Source organism: Balearica regulorum, chromosome 2 (assembly GCF_011004875.1).
Source record: "Balearica regulorum gibbericeps isolate bBalReg1 chromosome 2, bBalReg1.pri, whole genome shotgun sequence".
Classification (NCBI taxonomy): domain Eukaryota; kingdom Metazoa; phylum Chordata; class Aves; order Gruiformes; family Gruidae; genus Balearica; species Balearica regulorum.
Window position 1 is genome coordinate 65431901 of NC_046185.1, and position 14999 is coordinate 65446899.

At 40.0% G+C, this 14999-nt stretch overlaps 1 protein-coding gene across 8 annotated transcripts in view; it reads left to right on the top strand.

Annotated features, from left to right (window-relative positions):
* The window catches only part of ZNF236 (zinc finger protein 236), a 95996-nt gene that overhangs the window by 66338 nt on the left and 14659 nt on the right, over positions 1-14999 (top strand). For 6 of the 8 annotated variants that reach the window (XM_075744563.1, XM_075744566.1, XM_075744560.1 and 3 more), the window contains 7 exons: positions 518-883; positions 2812-2957; positions 4225-4468; positions 4898-5077; positions 6335-6487; positions 7783-7973; positions 9675-9806. In XM_075744563.1, coding sequence (XP_075600678.1) covers positions 518-883; positions 2812-2957; positions 4225-4468; positions 4898-5077; positions 6335-6487; positions 7783-7973; positions 9675-9806 — 1412 coding nt within the window. Of the gene's footprint in view, positions 1-517; positions 884-2811; positions 2958-4224; positions 4469-4897; positions 5078-6334; positions 6488-7782; positions 7974-9674; positions 9807-9838; positions 10054-14999 lie in introns of those variants that run through there. The other 2 variants (XM_075744567.1, XM_075744561.1) reach the window with 2 other exon arrangements.

Here is a 14999-nt window from a genome sequence, read left to right on the forward strand (position 1 = left end):
TTTGTTTTAGAATATTATCTCACTTATAAAGTTTGTTAGTTTCCTACTTGTAATCCATTAATACTAGTCACTATTGAGCTAAAGGCTAAAACAGAAGAATAAAGCTGCTGGAATTAAAAAGGAGATGAGTGACTTAAATAAGGAGAAGCCAAATGCTGAAGAGGTTGAGATGAAACTTTTAATTCTCCAGTTTTATGAGCTGTGTAGTTGAAACAACTTGATTTAGTCAGGAAGGTAAGAGGTGAGGAGGAGGATAGAGGCAGCAAGGTGACCAAATAAGAGTCTACGTAAAAGTTTGAGCATATTGAGTTTTAGAAATAGGAAAAAATTAAGATACCCTTAATTGAGCACCTTAATTCATTTGCAAAACAGCCAAAATTATAAAGAAAAAGGCTAGTTATTTCAAATCTATTTTGTTCAAATTAGTTTAAGATCTGTATTTTTTTAAATTGTTGGTATACTCTATTGATTTTTAGAGGTTTTATCATTTATCTTTCTGTTTTTGAAACTTTTCCAGGCCAGAAGCTCTTCAGTTGTCATGTATGCAGTAATTCTTTTTCTACAAAAGGGAGTCTAAAAGTCCACATGCGTCTGCATACAGGAGCAAAGCCCTTTAAATGTCCACACTGTGATTTGCGGTTTCGTACTTCAGGGCGCAGAAAAACCCACATACAGTGTCATTATAAACCAGAGACAAAGAAAGCTAGGAAGCCTGTTGCCCGTACTTCAACTGAGGGACTGCAACCAGTCAGTCTTCTTAATTCATCCTCAACAGACCCAAATGTTTTTATCATGAATAACTCCGTTTTGACGAGTCAGTTTGATCAAAACTTACTTCAGCAAGGACTTGTGGGCCAGGCTATCCTGCCTGCTTCAGTGTCAGGTAAAAATAGATGACTTTGTGGTGGTGGTGGTGAGATCAAATGCTGAACTTTGCTTTCTATTAGAGTTCAGAAAATTATGTGAAACACTACTTCCAAACAGGTAAGAATTGTACTGAATTAATGATTCCATGGATGGTGGTGACAGACATTTATTTATTTAAGAATGAAGGTGAAAATGTATGTAGCTCAGCTAAAAGATCTCTTCGTTTCTGATGTGGTGTTATACTGCAAAAGGAAGAAAATACAGATAACAAGTAGCTGGAGTACTTGTATTCTTTTTGGTAATGCTCTGTTGCCTTCTCTTAAAAAGGAGAGAAGCAAAACAGTTATTCTGTAAGCTTTCAAAGTTTGTTTATACTAGTTATTTACATAAGTAATGAAGAGCATGTTTTAGTGCACGTGCTCTGCTGTACCTGTGTACTTGATGGTCCAAAATAGAAAGAAAAAAACCACCCCATAAAAAAAAACTCTGCCAAAAAAACAAAACAAGAAAACACTTTAGATGTACAAAAAACTACTAGTATAGGCATGTAGGTTGAATAACTATAGCCTAGGATCTGAAGACTAACCAATTGACAGTGGCTACAGCTGCATTAGCACATTAAATGTGTCACAGACCATTCTTTGACTCGGAGGCCAACTGGCAAGGAATGCTCAACATGCTTCATGTTGCAAGTAAATGGCCTTTTGAGAATGATCCTTGCTAACTTCTCAATTGCTCTCAGGAATTGCTGGTCTATGTGCTGGCTGGCCACAGGGACATTTTTAAGAGCACGGTAGTGTTCAAGTGTCTCAAAATGTTCCCTGATACTGTTAAATTTGCTACTTAAATTGAGGTCTTGGACTGTCTGTCACTTCTGAAAGTGAGACTTTGATTTTCTGTGCTACTTTGGCACTTTTTTCAGTACATGTCTATGATTTTGAAGGTATGCCCACAAATCCACAGTAATGTATCAGTCTCATATTTAACTATAGCCATTTGAGCTTATAGGATTTGACCTAAACTGTTGTCCAAAACCAACAAACTCTTGGTTGTTCAGAAGATACTGGTAGATGTTATTGGAAGGCACGGTTTGTGATAAATTTGTGATTAAAAACTGTCTGATGTTTGTTTGGATTTTTGAGTGAACACAGTAAGGAGGAGTCTTTAGCATGTTCAGGTGTCCTAGAAAGAGGCAGGAAACTTCTGAAACCAAGATTAGTGATTTTTTTGCCCAGAGCAGGTATTTCTTGGGTGCATTGTAAAGCAGATTTATTATACTAAAGGATTTTGGAGAGGGATGGATGGATAGATAGATGTTTTTTGAAGTGTCAGCTAAAGGAGACTAGTTGATCACACTCCCTTCTTCAAAGATCTTCAGTATGTCAAACACAAGGTGACTTTTTCCTTATATTCTCTCAAGATCTTTTGTAGAGATGGTCTATTCAACTTTTGAAATTAGGAGCTTTCTAAGTTGTAAAGATTTCAGATGGTAATACACCTTTATTTCCATTCACATGAGCACGTAGGACGAACTTTGATACCTTCTTGAATAATATTTGTGCTGCACAAAAATGTGGCAGTAGCTTTCATCATGTGTATGTTCAGAGTCAGAATGTACATACCATGTGTGAGTGCGGCTTGTACTTAGGCATGGCACGCTCTCAAAGGAAACTTATAGCAAATTTCTCCAGGTTTCCAAAGCTAGTTTGGAGTGGTTCTTGTTTTGTAAGATAACTAGCTAGTGCGTAAATAATAACAATCTTTAAATTGAATTTATGAAGCTTTAAAATAGGCAGTCATCTACTTCAAATTATTTTTCTTGGCATAAATAAATGTGTGTGTGTATAGCTTTTGTATTGATTTAATTTATAAAAATAAGCAAGCTAAAAGAGGCAATCAGTAATGATAAAAAAAACATTACAATATGGCTGTTTTCTTTGGTAGCTGGAGGTGACTTAACTGTGTCCTTGACAGATGGTAGCTTGGCCACTCTTGAAGGAATACAGTTACAACTTGCTGCTAATCTGGTTGGACAAAATGTTCAAATTTCTGGAATAGATGCCACCGGTATTAACAACATAACATTACAGGTAGGTCGCTCGCAGTTTCTTGCTTTTAATTGTACAGAGTCCCTTTGAGGGCTGAAGGAAGTTTAAGGAGCATGCATAATTCTGGAAGAGTTCCCTTGAATTGAATGAGGCGTACGGGAATACCACGCTGTATCAGTTGTACCATGTTAGAAGACTGAAAGAATAGCTGCACAGTGTGGAGGGTTCTGTTTTGGTTTTTTTCTTTTTCAGTTTTTCAGGGTTTTTTTACCATCTAGGATTTTGGCAGATTGCTTTAAAATCTGTTGTGGGTTGGGTTTTGGTTTTTGTTTCTTTTTTTCTTTTAATTGCATTTTGTCTTTTTACTTTAAAAACATTTTAGGCTAAAATTCCCCACCCAAGCTTCCAAAAGAACCCTCCCCAGAAACAAACCGACCCCCAAATTATTGTACAGAATGTTCTTTAACATAAAATACCTGCATTATTTGGCAAGCTTTTAATATTTGGATTCACAATTTAAATTCCCATTGAGCTTGTAAAATGAATGACAGAAAAAGAGAAGACGATTACATTTTAAAAATATATATTCAAAATGATATGAAAGAATGATTTTCATTACCTTGGTTGTATTTGATCAGTTTTAGAGAATCATTGAGGTTGGAGGAGACCTGGAGGTCAGCAGGTTCCAACCCCAAGGTCGGGGAAGGGACATCTTCAGAGTTGCATTGGGTTACTCAGAGTCCCTCTACTCAAGAAATTTTTAGTGTAAAACAAAACTATATTTTAGTTTTGTTTTCCCCAATCATCCCTAAACAGTAAAATTTCTATCTTTATCGAGAACAGATGTTTGACTGAACTGGGACCTTAATGAGCCCTAGGAGCTGAAAAAATAGGTAATTTCTGGTATCAGTCTTCTCTCTGCTCAATGCCTTTTCACTTTCAAAGGCCTGAAGACAGTGATAAGCGTTAAGTGCAGCAGTAAGACAGTATGGAATGCCAGTAGTGTGGGTACCTGGTGCCCAGCGTGCTCATATGGAACTATGATCATGATTTCCCGAACATTTTGCTGAGGGAAGGGAGGGGAGAATTTACAGGTGAAGCTGAATAGACTGTTTACTTAGTGACTTTGGAGACTGGCTATATACAGACACTTAAAAATAAATTTAAATTTAAAATAGCTAATTATAAAGTTTAAATACTATATATACTCTATATGCAGTGAATACAAATTCTGGATTTATGTTAAGAATATTCACTTAACCCGTATTTGTTAACTTGAGATTCATCAGATTGAAACCTTGCTTTTCAGATCGATCCGAGTATTCTACAGCAGACGTTACAGCAGAGTAATTTACTTGCTCAGCAGCTAACTGGAGATCCCAATATGGCTCCACAGAATACCTCCCTCCAGGCAACAGACAATGCAGTGCCAGCTAATGTGGTTATTCAGCCTATATCAGGCCTATCTTTGCAGCCCACAGTAACGTCTTCTGCTAACATGGCAATAGGATCCCTATCTGAGCAAGAGTCTGTGCTGACAACCAGCGCTAGTGGTAAGCAGTGACAATAGTTTTATTGTGCTTTGAATTTCTTAATTTTACTTATGATATTACCCACAGTGAGAAGTCCACTCCCTCACCTCCCAAATACATCATTTAATACAGTTCTTGTATGAGCATCTTCAGTAAATTTTACAACTTTGTTACCATTTTTGAATATAATTTTTTCACAAGATGGACTACATAATGAAAATTTTGAAGAACATCTGTAGTCTTTAGAAAAATAAAAAATCTTTGTTCTGAAGAACAATAAATTGGATGTGAAAACAATTTATTCTTTAGAGTACAAGTTCTAGCCTCTTACCTTGGCTTCATCTTTTACAGTCATTCAGAAAATAATGTATTAATTGGTTTAAAAAGTTGTGTCTCTTATAAAGAAAAGATCTTCATGGATTTTTTTCTGTTCTACTCACTTATATTTAGGTGCACAGGACATCTCTCAAGTCATGACTTCACAGGGTATGGTATCATCTTCAAATGGACAACATGAGATAACATTGACCATAAATAATTCCAGTTTGAGTCAAGTTCTAGCTCATGCTTCGGGGTCTACTAGTGCAAGCTCATCAGGAAGCCCTCAAGAAATCACTCTTACAATATCTGGTTGGTATTTTTAATGATACCAGATCTACATGCCAGAGCATTGTTATACAGAAGCATTTGAGGATATTTTCACTGTCCACAGCTTTCCCATAGTATATATTTTTATATTCATCAGCTTGAAAAGATAGTCCCCAAATCTGCTTTTGAAAACCAAATACATTTGCTTTGGAGATGCATGTTAGATTGGTTCCCTGTTTTGTTCATAGTCTTGAGTCAGTAAGTGTTTATCTCGGTGGTGAAGCCAGTATAACCAGCTCTTATTTCCTTCTTGTGCCACTCCTGGGCACTACTGGGACAGGAACAAGCAGGGCAGCTTTTGGAGATTAGTTTATTTCATCTAGTTTTCTTTAAACGCCTGTGGGACCGTGTTCTAATAGATGTTCTGATCATTCTTTGAGGTGTACTATTCAGTCTTTATAATATGTAGTTAATGTTTCAGGTCTCTCTGCATAAATTTAGACTGACTTTCTTACTGCCTCTATGAGACTGATCTTATATACATTATAAATATTTTTCTATTTCCCCTAAAGATGGTTTGTATTTTGCATCGTAACATTTCTTTAATAGTTCCAGTATAATATTTAGTGCTCTTCTCTTTCTTTTCCTTTCTTTTTTCTTTTTTATTTCCTTTCCTTTTTTGCCTTATTTTCCATTTTCTGTAACGCGTTTAGTGTTTTTAAGTGTCGTGACAATAATCTCTGTGTTAAGGTGTCAGGGCCCCCCACCTGTGTTTTTCTGCTTGTTAATAAATGTTCACTCATCTAAGGAAAACGGAGTATAGGTGTCCAACAACTGATAGAATCTGCTTTCAGTTTCTGTATGTTCTATGCTTGTTGACCGTTCCACAAAATTAACACCTTGTGAAGTGACGTTTTTACGCAAGAGGACATGTTCAATGCAATTCATTATCCATATAGTACATGGAAAAAAATCACATTTTAACCATTAGCCTTTTTTTTGCTAGATTTTTATAGTTTCATGAAGTTGATGCCTTGAATCTAGATAAGTAAGATCAGTATTTGTCTGAATATTTATAAGTACAGGCATTTGTCTAGATATTAGTATCTAAAGATGCATAATCACATCTGTATCAAAAATTTGTCGAATCTCTGCATAAAAATCTGCATGTGTAGAAAATAATTTTGGATTTGTATTTTCTGTTTTTATTATTTTATGATCACTTGTTTGTAGTTCCAAGTACAGTAGCAGAATAATGTTGAGATCTTTCCAGTTTTAATAGGACTAATTTCTCTTCAGGCCAAGATCTTATTCAGCATAATTCTGGAAGCAGTGATCTGAATAGTGGCTTAAGGCTGACAGCACCAACCATCAACAGTCAGACTACAGGTGCTACGTTAACTATAAGCAACGACCAGCTTCTTTCTCAGAGCACTTCACTAAATGCTCCAGGTATGCATACAGTGATTTTTCTAATTAAAAATAATAACACTTTTTTAAAAAATAAGTATTAGACCAGGTAACTAAATATGAAATGGTATAATCTTTCACATTATGATTCAGGAATGACATTGCTTTGTGTGTTTTCTCACTAGCTTTGAATTGTTACACCAATTTAAATGAACTTTAGTGCACAGAGTAAGAAGAAAATGAAAACTAAATGACATCCCTAAAATTAGTACTTTGAAGCAGTTACAGAAAAATTGAAGGACTATTTCTATAAATTGGAGGATGAAGAAATCTGATATATTTGCTGCAGACGATAAAATATCATTTATATCAAATTTGCTCTAGTATTCAAATTTTGAGATTTTAAATATGTACATGAATGTCTGCCTATACCTCTTTATATATACACACAAACATGTGTACATGCATATAGTTGTTCATATTTTCAGCCAGTGCAGCAGGTTGCACTAATACAGACTTACTACTGATAGCAAATAATTTTCTTCACTCTTCTGCATACTTAAATTTTCTCTATCTTCCTTATCCTTCCCCTAGTGCTCATAGACATCTATAAAGCAAATCTGCTTTAATGTCATACTGGGGGAAGCCTACCCCAGAGTATCCCATAAGATTTGAAGGTTAAGGCATGCTCTTGTGTAATGAATTAGTAAATGAAGTAACAAAAACACAGTTGTATTGTACCTTCTGTATCATCCTCTTAGGTTTTTGAGGCTTATCATAAACTGAGAGCCGTGAGGCCTCTGCTCGTATGTTGGAGAATCTATAATAAACTCTTACACAGCTGTTATAATCAAACTGTTATGAAATACCTATGAATAAAAAAATGACCTTTTTTGCTATTATGGATTATCAGCCGTGTTGCAAGAATAAGGGTGGGAGTGTTGGCTTATGGAGTTAGCAAATTTTGGTTTTACTGCCATGAATTGAAGTGTATTTCATTGAGAATTCTGAAAGTGGTCAGGCTACAGAAATGTGTCACCAGAAACTTCTTCTTTTTGGCAATGAGTCATCTCCCACCCACCATGTTACAAAGTTACTGCTTTGCAGTATGATGTCCATCGAGCTACATTTAGATGTAATTTTTCTAATTTTATCATCTAACTTTGACAATTTTTGACAGGTGATAGCTGTTTAACTGATTTATTTGCTTCCAAAATAGAAAGAACTAGGAAATGAGAAAGAGAAATTAAGTTCAATTAAAGTAAGTTTGCAGCTAAGAGTTTATGTATGTAACAGATTATTTTTTGATTTTTTTTACTATTTTGCATATATTCCAGAACTTAATACAACAGGTGGAACAAACCTTCCTTCATCAACGCCCATATCTCAGTCTACAGTTTCTGCCCAGAATTTGGTTATGTCTTCATCAGGAGTTGGAGGAGATGGTAGTGTCACCTTGACTCTTGCTGACACTCAGGGAATGTTGTCAGGTGGTCTTGATGCAGTTACACTTAATATCACTTCACAGGTAATAAATGCTTTTCTGAACTGACAGATAAGCTAACGTTACTGTCTTACAGGGCAGGAACTGGAGATTTTGCTTAGAAAATAATTTTGTCCCATAAATACGTAGTATTTGAAAATTCAGTTAACTTTCCTTCTTTCTGCCAACAGTGTGTGCACACTGCCATCTGGAAGCATAAACTATTTAAACAGAAATACAGAAGCATTTTGCAGGTTTTTGTTTTTCTTTTTTAAATGAACAGATAGGTTCTGCTGTTTTGAACATTGTTTGAAATCAGTTTTTAGTGATAAACTAAACTGTGTACTTCATCATCACTATTCAGTAATACAGCTTAGTATTCCTAAACTTTTTATTGTGGTAAATTTTTCTTTTCATCCTTGTGAATATGAGAGTTGAAGAGCAGTTGCGACAGTTCCTTTCATAGCAAATAACAGGACAGAATCTAAATTAAATGGACTGTCTTTAATAACAGGTAGTGTTTATAAGACATTTTATAAGAATAGTGCTGTATGGATGGGCTATCATCTCCCAGCAGCTTTAGCATTAGTTTTGTTTTTATCGTAATTTAAGATTTTTGTGGCATCATCAAGAGCCAAAGACATGTTGGCAAATAGAATGTATAGAGTGGGGAGAAAAAAAACCCAATCAATGAATAATATTAAAAGACAAGAAGGTGAAAATTTAGGGTCGTTGTGTGGTTGGCATTTCAGTGTAGATTTGACATCTGAAAATTTGGGCTGTTTCTTCTACTTTCTTAGCTTAATGAGGTTTAGATTGATTTTTACTTACTTTTTGATCTGAGTTAAAATGTGTAAATGTATATAAATGAAAGACTATTTGTCTAGCATATAGTGTGATTAAACCTGGTGAAGCAAAGTCTGTGAGGATGATTATATGCTTCCCTCTCTGCAGTTTTGCTGTGGGGAGGGGAAGAAAAGACTTCTTACATAGTTCTTTGGACACATTTGTGATTTTGGCATGGCAGAGTAACAAAGCAATGTGTGGTTTCATTTCAGGCTTTGCCAAATATAATTGCTTCAATTATTACAATGTTGATGTTGTTGAGACGACTATGTCTGATATTAAGGCAGGCATAAATAAAAATGAAACCTTGTTTTGGGTACTATGCAAACACAGTCAATGTTGCAGGAATCTTAATAAATAGAGAGGTAGTGCATGAAGGTACTGTATTTCCTGGGGAAATTGAAAAGTATTTACAGTAATGTAGAAATTGTAGTAGTGTGATATGAGTAATTGTGTATCTTAATTAGTAATCTTGTACCTTGATTTTATGTATTTTGGAAATAGGCTTAGTTAAGAGATTTAAAAAAGGAAAATATTGTGGGAAGACCATGCAGGAAGGGAGAATAGAGGAGTTAAGGAAAGTATCAGCTGAAGAGACAAAGACAAGGGAAGGCCGAGACATTCAGTGATTGTTGCAAGGCTGGGAAGAATTAATCAGAACTGAATCTCTGCTCTTACAGACTTCTAGTTGTTGTTACCCTTAAGTTGGTAGACTTAAAATAGAAGGAGAAAAGGAGAGAAAACAGTGGTATTTCTTCAGATAGGATTACAGAATGGACTTTTTCAAGGAGGAAAAAAAAAGAAATAATTTTGAGGTATAAAAATAATGTACATGACTACCATTAGCTGTTTAAATATAGTTATTGTACCTTTTTTTATCTTTTCTCCCCTCTTCAACAGGGTCAGCAGTTCCCTGCTATACTCACAGATTCCAGTCTTGCTAGCCAAAGTGGATCAGGCTCACAGCAAGTCATACTGGTGAGCCATACACCCCATTCAGCATCTGGAAACTCTGATGAAATAACATATCAGGTAGATACAATTTTTTTCTGTATCTTTTGCAGCTAAAGGAAATTATTTAATCAAAACACTGGAATAATTCCTCTGTATCCTGAAGCAGGAAGGTTGATGTCATTCCCAAATAAGAGTATGAGGAAGAGGTTCATTGTGAGTCCCTAGTTACCCAGATTCTGTTTTAAGTTAAAAACACTTTCTCATATAAAAAAAAGGCGATTAGTAATGTGTTTCTTTCTACAAATTACTTAATCATGCTGTCAGCACAGACAAATAAGTTTGTAATTAGATAATAAAAATAGACAAAGTTGGGAGCTGTGGGGAAAAAAAATAACACCTATCACTACACCTTTTCCATTCTCTTTTTGTAACCAAATTTCTTTAATGATGGAGCAACATAAAGTCTTTTCAACTTATATATTTGAATTTCAGTAGAAACTTTTACCTATGTAATATAGTATTAATATTAGAAAAAGTAGTTCAGACCTCTCTTGTTGAAGGCAAAATGAATGTTTTCAACCAACCTGGTAATGTAAGCTCTAAAATAGGAAAAATGGGAGAGGCAGATGGTGACCCACAATCAAGGGAAGAAATGGTGGACTGGATTAGCAAACAAAGAGCAAGATGTGGGCAAGTTGTGGCTGGTATGAGCAAGAGAAACCTCAAAAATAATAAGACCTGAAGAGAGGAGGGCCTATCTTAAGTGTGTGTGTATGAATAAAGGTGCTGAGATCACAAAGTAATAGAGGAAACCTCAGCACTGTTCTTGGAAAAATTGTCTCAACTGAGTGTCTCTCTGAAGTGCCTGTACACTGATGCATGCAGTGTGGGGAGCACACAGGAGGAGTTAGAGTTCTACATGCAGTTGCAGGGCTGCTATCTCATTGGAATCAGAGAGAGAAGGTGCTGCAGCTCACACAACTGAAGCACTGCCATGGCTGAATTCAGGATCTTCAGGAAGGACAGACTGGCAAGACAGCAGCAGGAATGCATGGAGCTCTGCCTGGATGGTAAGCCAGCTGAGACCTTATGGATTAGGACTGGCAAGCAGAACAACGTGGGTGACACTGTTGCGAGTACTAGCCATCTGCTACAGATCCGCCTGATCAGGAAGAAATAGAAGATGAGGCTTTCATCTTGGTCTTGGGCAATCTGCCGTAGCTGACCCGTCCTGAGTAGAGGAGTTGAACTAGGTAATCTCAAGAGGACCTTTCCAACTTAAACAAACCTGTGATTTGCAGTCCCTGGTCCACATGGATTTATTTCAGCCTGCTGAAGATCTGCTGGAAGGACAACAAGCAGGGCACAAGGAATTCAGGAAATTTCTGGAGTGCATTGATGATAACTTCCTGATACAGATGACTGAGAAGCCAGCAAGCAGAGTTGTTGTTTGCAATTATCAGCCGCAGAACAAGGAAGAACTGATTTGGAATGTGAAGAACGGGGATGTCCTTTGTTGCGGAGACTATGAGATAGTGGAGCTCAGGATCCTGAGGGAAGGAAATAAAGCAAATAGCAGGATCGCAACCCTGGGTATCTGGAGAGCAGGCTTTGGTCTGTTCAGGCATCTGCTTGGACTAATGATATTGTAAGCAGACCTGGAGAGAAGGAGGACCAGGAGAGCTGGTTGATTTTAAATATTGTCTTCCTCCAAGCTCAAGAATCATGAATCCCAAAGTTACAGGGGGCAGCATGGAGGAACAAAGAGCTCCTGACAAAACTCAGGTTTAAAAAAGAAGCAAGCATGAGTCCCCAATGAAGAAATTAAACAAATAGAAAATATTCTTCTTCTCTGTAAAATCAGAGATACTTTTTTTTGTCTGCAATGTTTTTGGCTTTGAATTTTATTCAGTGGGAAATGTGAGAATCATGCAAGATGCTCAGGAATATAAAACCGAATATAGGAACATATTGATATAAACACATTCTATTTATAGTGCATAAATGAATTTTATTATAGTTATTGTAGCCTTTCTGTTTTCTTAAAATACATATATGTGTCATTCTTAAGAGCGATGACATACAACTTGATATTTAGTTCATGCCTTCCAGTTGAGGGCAGCAATGTTGGGAGGAACAGGCAGACACAGTCCGTAAATGCATGGCTCTGTGGCTGGTGTCAACGCCACAACTTTGGGTTGACAATGGGACGGCCTACACAGCACCAGGCCTGATGGCATTCATCTCTCTCAAAGTGGGAAGAGGATCTTTGCCCAGGAACTAGCAGGGCTCATCGGCAGAGCTTTAAACTAGGCTCCAAGGGGGAGGGGGACAACATCAGGCTTGCCAGCGACATGTCGTGGGATGATGTGCCCAGGTTGGAGGGATGGGGTGCTGGTGAGGGCCCTCAGCCTACTACTCAGAGATGTGCTGGACGCACTACAGCATGCTCGAAGCCTAGAGGAGATGAGCCAGGGGCTCCGGATGCAACAAGAACCAATGGGGAAACACTGGGAAGACACATCAAAAGAATTCCAGCCACCCCAGCCAGTAAGTCAGCCTCAATGGGGGCACAACTGAAATGCCTCTACGCAAACGCACGGAGCATGGGGAACAAACAAGAGGAGTTGGAGACGTGTGTGTGCCTGCAAGGCTATGACATTATTGGCATTACAGAGACGTGGTGGGATAGCTCCTATGACTGGAGTGTTGGGATGGAAGGGTACAGGCTCTTTAGGAAGGACAGGCAGGGTAGGCAAGGAGGGGGCATCGCCCTCTACATCAGTGACCATCTGGAGTGCATGGAGCTCCACCTGGGGATGGATGAGGAGCCCAGCAAGAGCCTATGGGTCAGGATTAAAGGGAGGGCTGGGGCAGGGGACATCATAACGGGGGTCTGCTACAGGCCACCTGACCAGGCAGACTGAGCAGATGAAGCCCTCTAGATGAAGCAGATAGGAGCAGCCTCACGCTCACAAGCCCAGGTCCCCATGGGGGACTTTAACCACCCTGACATCTGCTGGAGGGACAACGCAGCTGAGCACAAGCAATCCAGGAAGTTCCTGGAATGTGTTGATGACAACTTTCTCCTCCAAGTGACAGAGGAGCCCACGAGGAGAGGTGCCATGCTGGACCTTATTCTGACCAATAAGGCGGGCCTGGTAGGGGACGTGAAGCTCAAGGGCAGCCTTGGCTGCAGTGACCACGAAATGGTGGAATTCAGGATGCTCAGGGCAGCGAGGAGGGCGCGCAGCAAGCTCACTACCCTGGACTTCAGGAGAGCAGACTTTGGCCTCTTCGGGGATCTGCTTGGTAGAATCCCATGGGACAAGGCCCTGGAAGGAAGAGGGGCCCAAGACAGCTCGCTAATATTCAAGGGTCACCTCCTCCAAGCTCAGGAGTGATGCATCCCAACAAAGAGGAAGCCAAGCAAAACCACCAAGAGGCCCCTGTGGATGAACAAGGAGCTCCTGGGCAAAGTCAAACAAAAAAAGGAAGCCTATGGAGGGTGGAAGCAAGGGCAGGTAGCCTGGGAGGAATAGAGAGAAACTGTCTGAGCAGCCAGGGATCAGGTTAGGAAAGCCAAAGCTCTGATAGAAATTAGTCTGGCCAGGGATGTCAAGGACAACAAAAGAAGCTTCTGTAGGTATGTCAGTGATAAAAGGAGGACGAGGGAAAATGTGGGTCCCCTCCGGAATGAAACGGGTGATCTGGTTGCCCAGGATATGGAGAAGGCTGAGGTAGTCAGCGACTTGTTTGCCTCAGTCTTCACTGGCAAATGCTTGAGCCACACTGCCCAGGTCACAGAAGGCAGGGACTGGGAGAATGCAGAACCGCCCAGTGTAGGAGAAGATCAGGTTTGAGAATATCTAAGGAACCTGAAGGAGCACAAGTCCATGGGACCTGATGAGATGCATCCGCGGGTCTTGAGGGAACTGGTGGATGAAGTGGCCAGGCCACTTGCCATCATATTTGAGAAGTCCTGGCAGTCTGGTGAAGTTCCCGCCGATTGGAAGCGGGGGGACATAACCCCCATTTTTAAGAAGGGTAAAAAGGAAGACCCAGGGAACTACAGGCCGGTGGTCTCACCTCTGTGCCTGGCAAGATCATGGAGCAGACCCTCCTGGAGACTATGCTCAGGCACATGGAAAGCAAGGGAGGTGATTGGTGACAGCCAACACGGCTTCACTAAGGGCAAGTCATGCCTGACAAACTTGGTGGCCTTCTATGATGGGGTTACAGCATCGGTGGATAAGGGAAGGGCAGCTGACGTCATCTGCCTGGACTTGTGCAAGGCATTTGACGCTGTCCCACACGACATCCTTGTCTCTAAATTGGAGAGACATGGGTTCGACAGATAGACCACTTGGTGGATAAGGAATTGGCTGGATGGTCGCACTCAAAGAGTTGCAGTCAACGGCTCAATGTCCAAGTGGAGAATGGTGACGAGTGGCGTTCCTCAGGGGCCGGTACTGGGACTGGCACTGTTCAACATCTTTGTCGGCAACATGGACAGTGGGATCGAGTGCACCCTCAGCAAGTTTGCTGATAACACCAAGCCGTGTGGTGTGGTGAACACGCTGGAGGGAAGGGATGCCATCCAGAGGGACCTTGACAGGCTGGAGAGGTGGGCCCGTGCGAACCGCATGAAGTTCAACAAGGCCAAGTGCAAGGTCCTGCATGTGGGTTGGGGCAATCCCAAGCACAACTACAGGCTGGGCGAGGAATGGATTGAGAGCAGCCCTGAGGAGAAGGACTTGGGGGTGCTGGTGGATGAGAAGCTCAACATGAGCCGGCAGTGTGTGCTTGCAGCCCAGAAAGCCAACTGTGTCCTGGGCTGCATCAGAAGAGGTGTGACCAGCAGGTGGAGGGAGGTGATCCTGCCCCTCTACTCTGCTCTGGTGAGACCCCACCTGGAGTACTGCGTCCAGCTCTGGGGGCCCTAGTACAGGAGAGACATGGACCTTTTGGGTTGAATCCAGAGGAGTGCCACAAAACTGATCAGAGGGCTGGAGTACCTCTCCTATGAGGACAGGCTGAGATAGTTGGGGTTGTTCAGCCTGGAGAAAAGGCGGCTCCGGGGAGATCTAATTGCAGCTTACCAGTTTCTGAAGGGAGCCTACAGGAAAGCTGGTGAGGGACTGTTTATGAGGGAGTGTAGTGACAGGACAAGGGGTAATGGGTTTAAGCTGAAAGAGGGTCGATTTAGATTAGATGTTAGAAAGACATTCTTGACTGTGAGGGTGGTGAGGCACTGGAACAGGTTGCCCA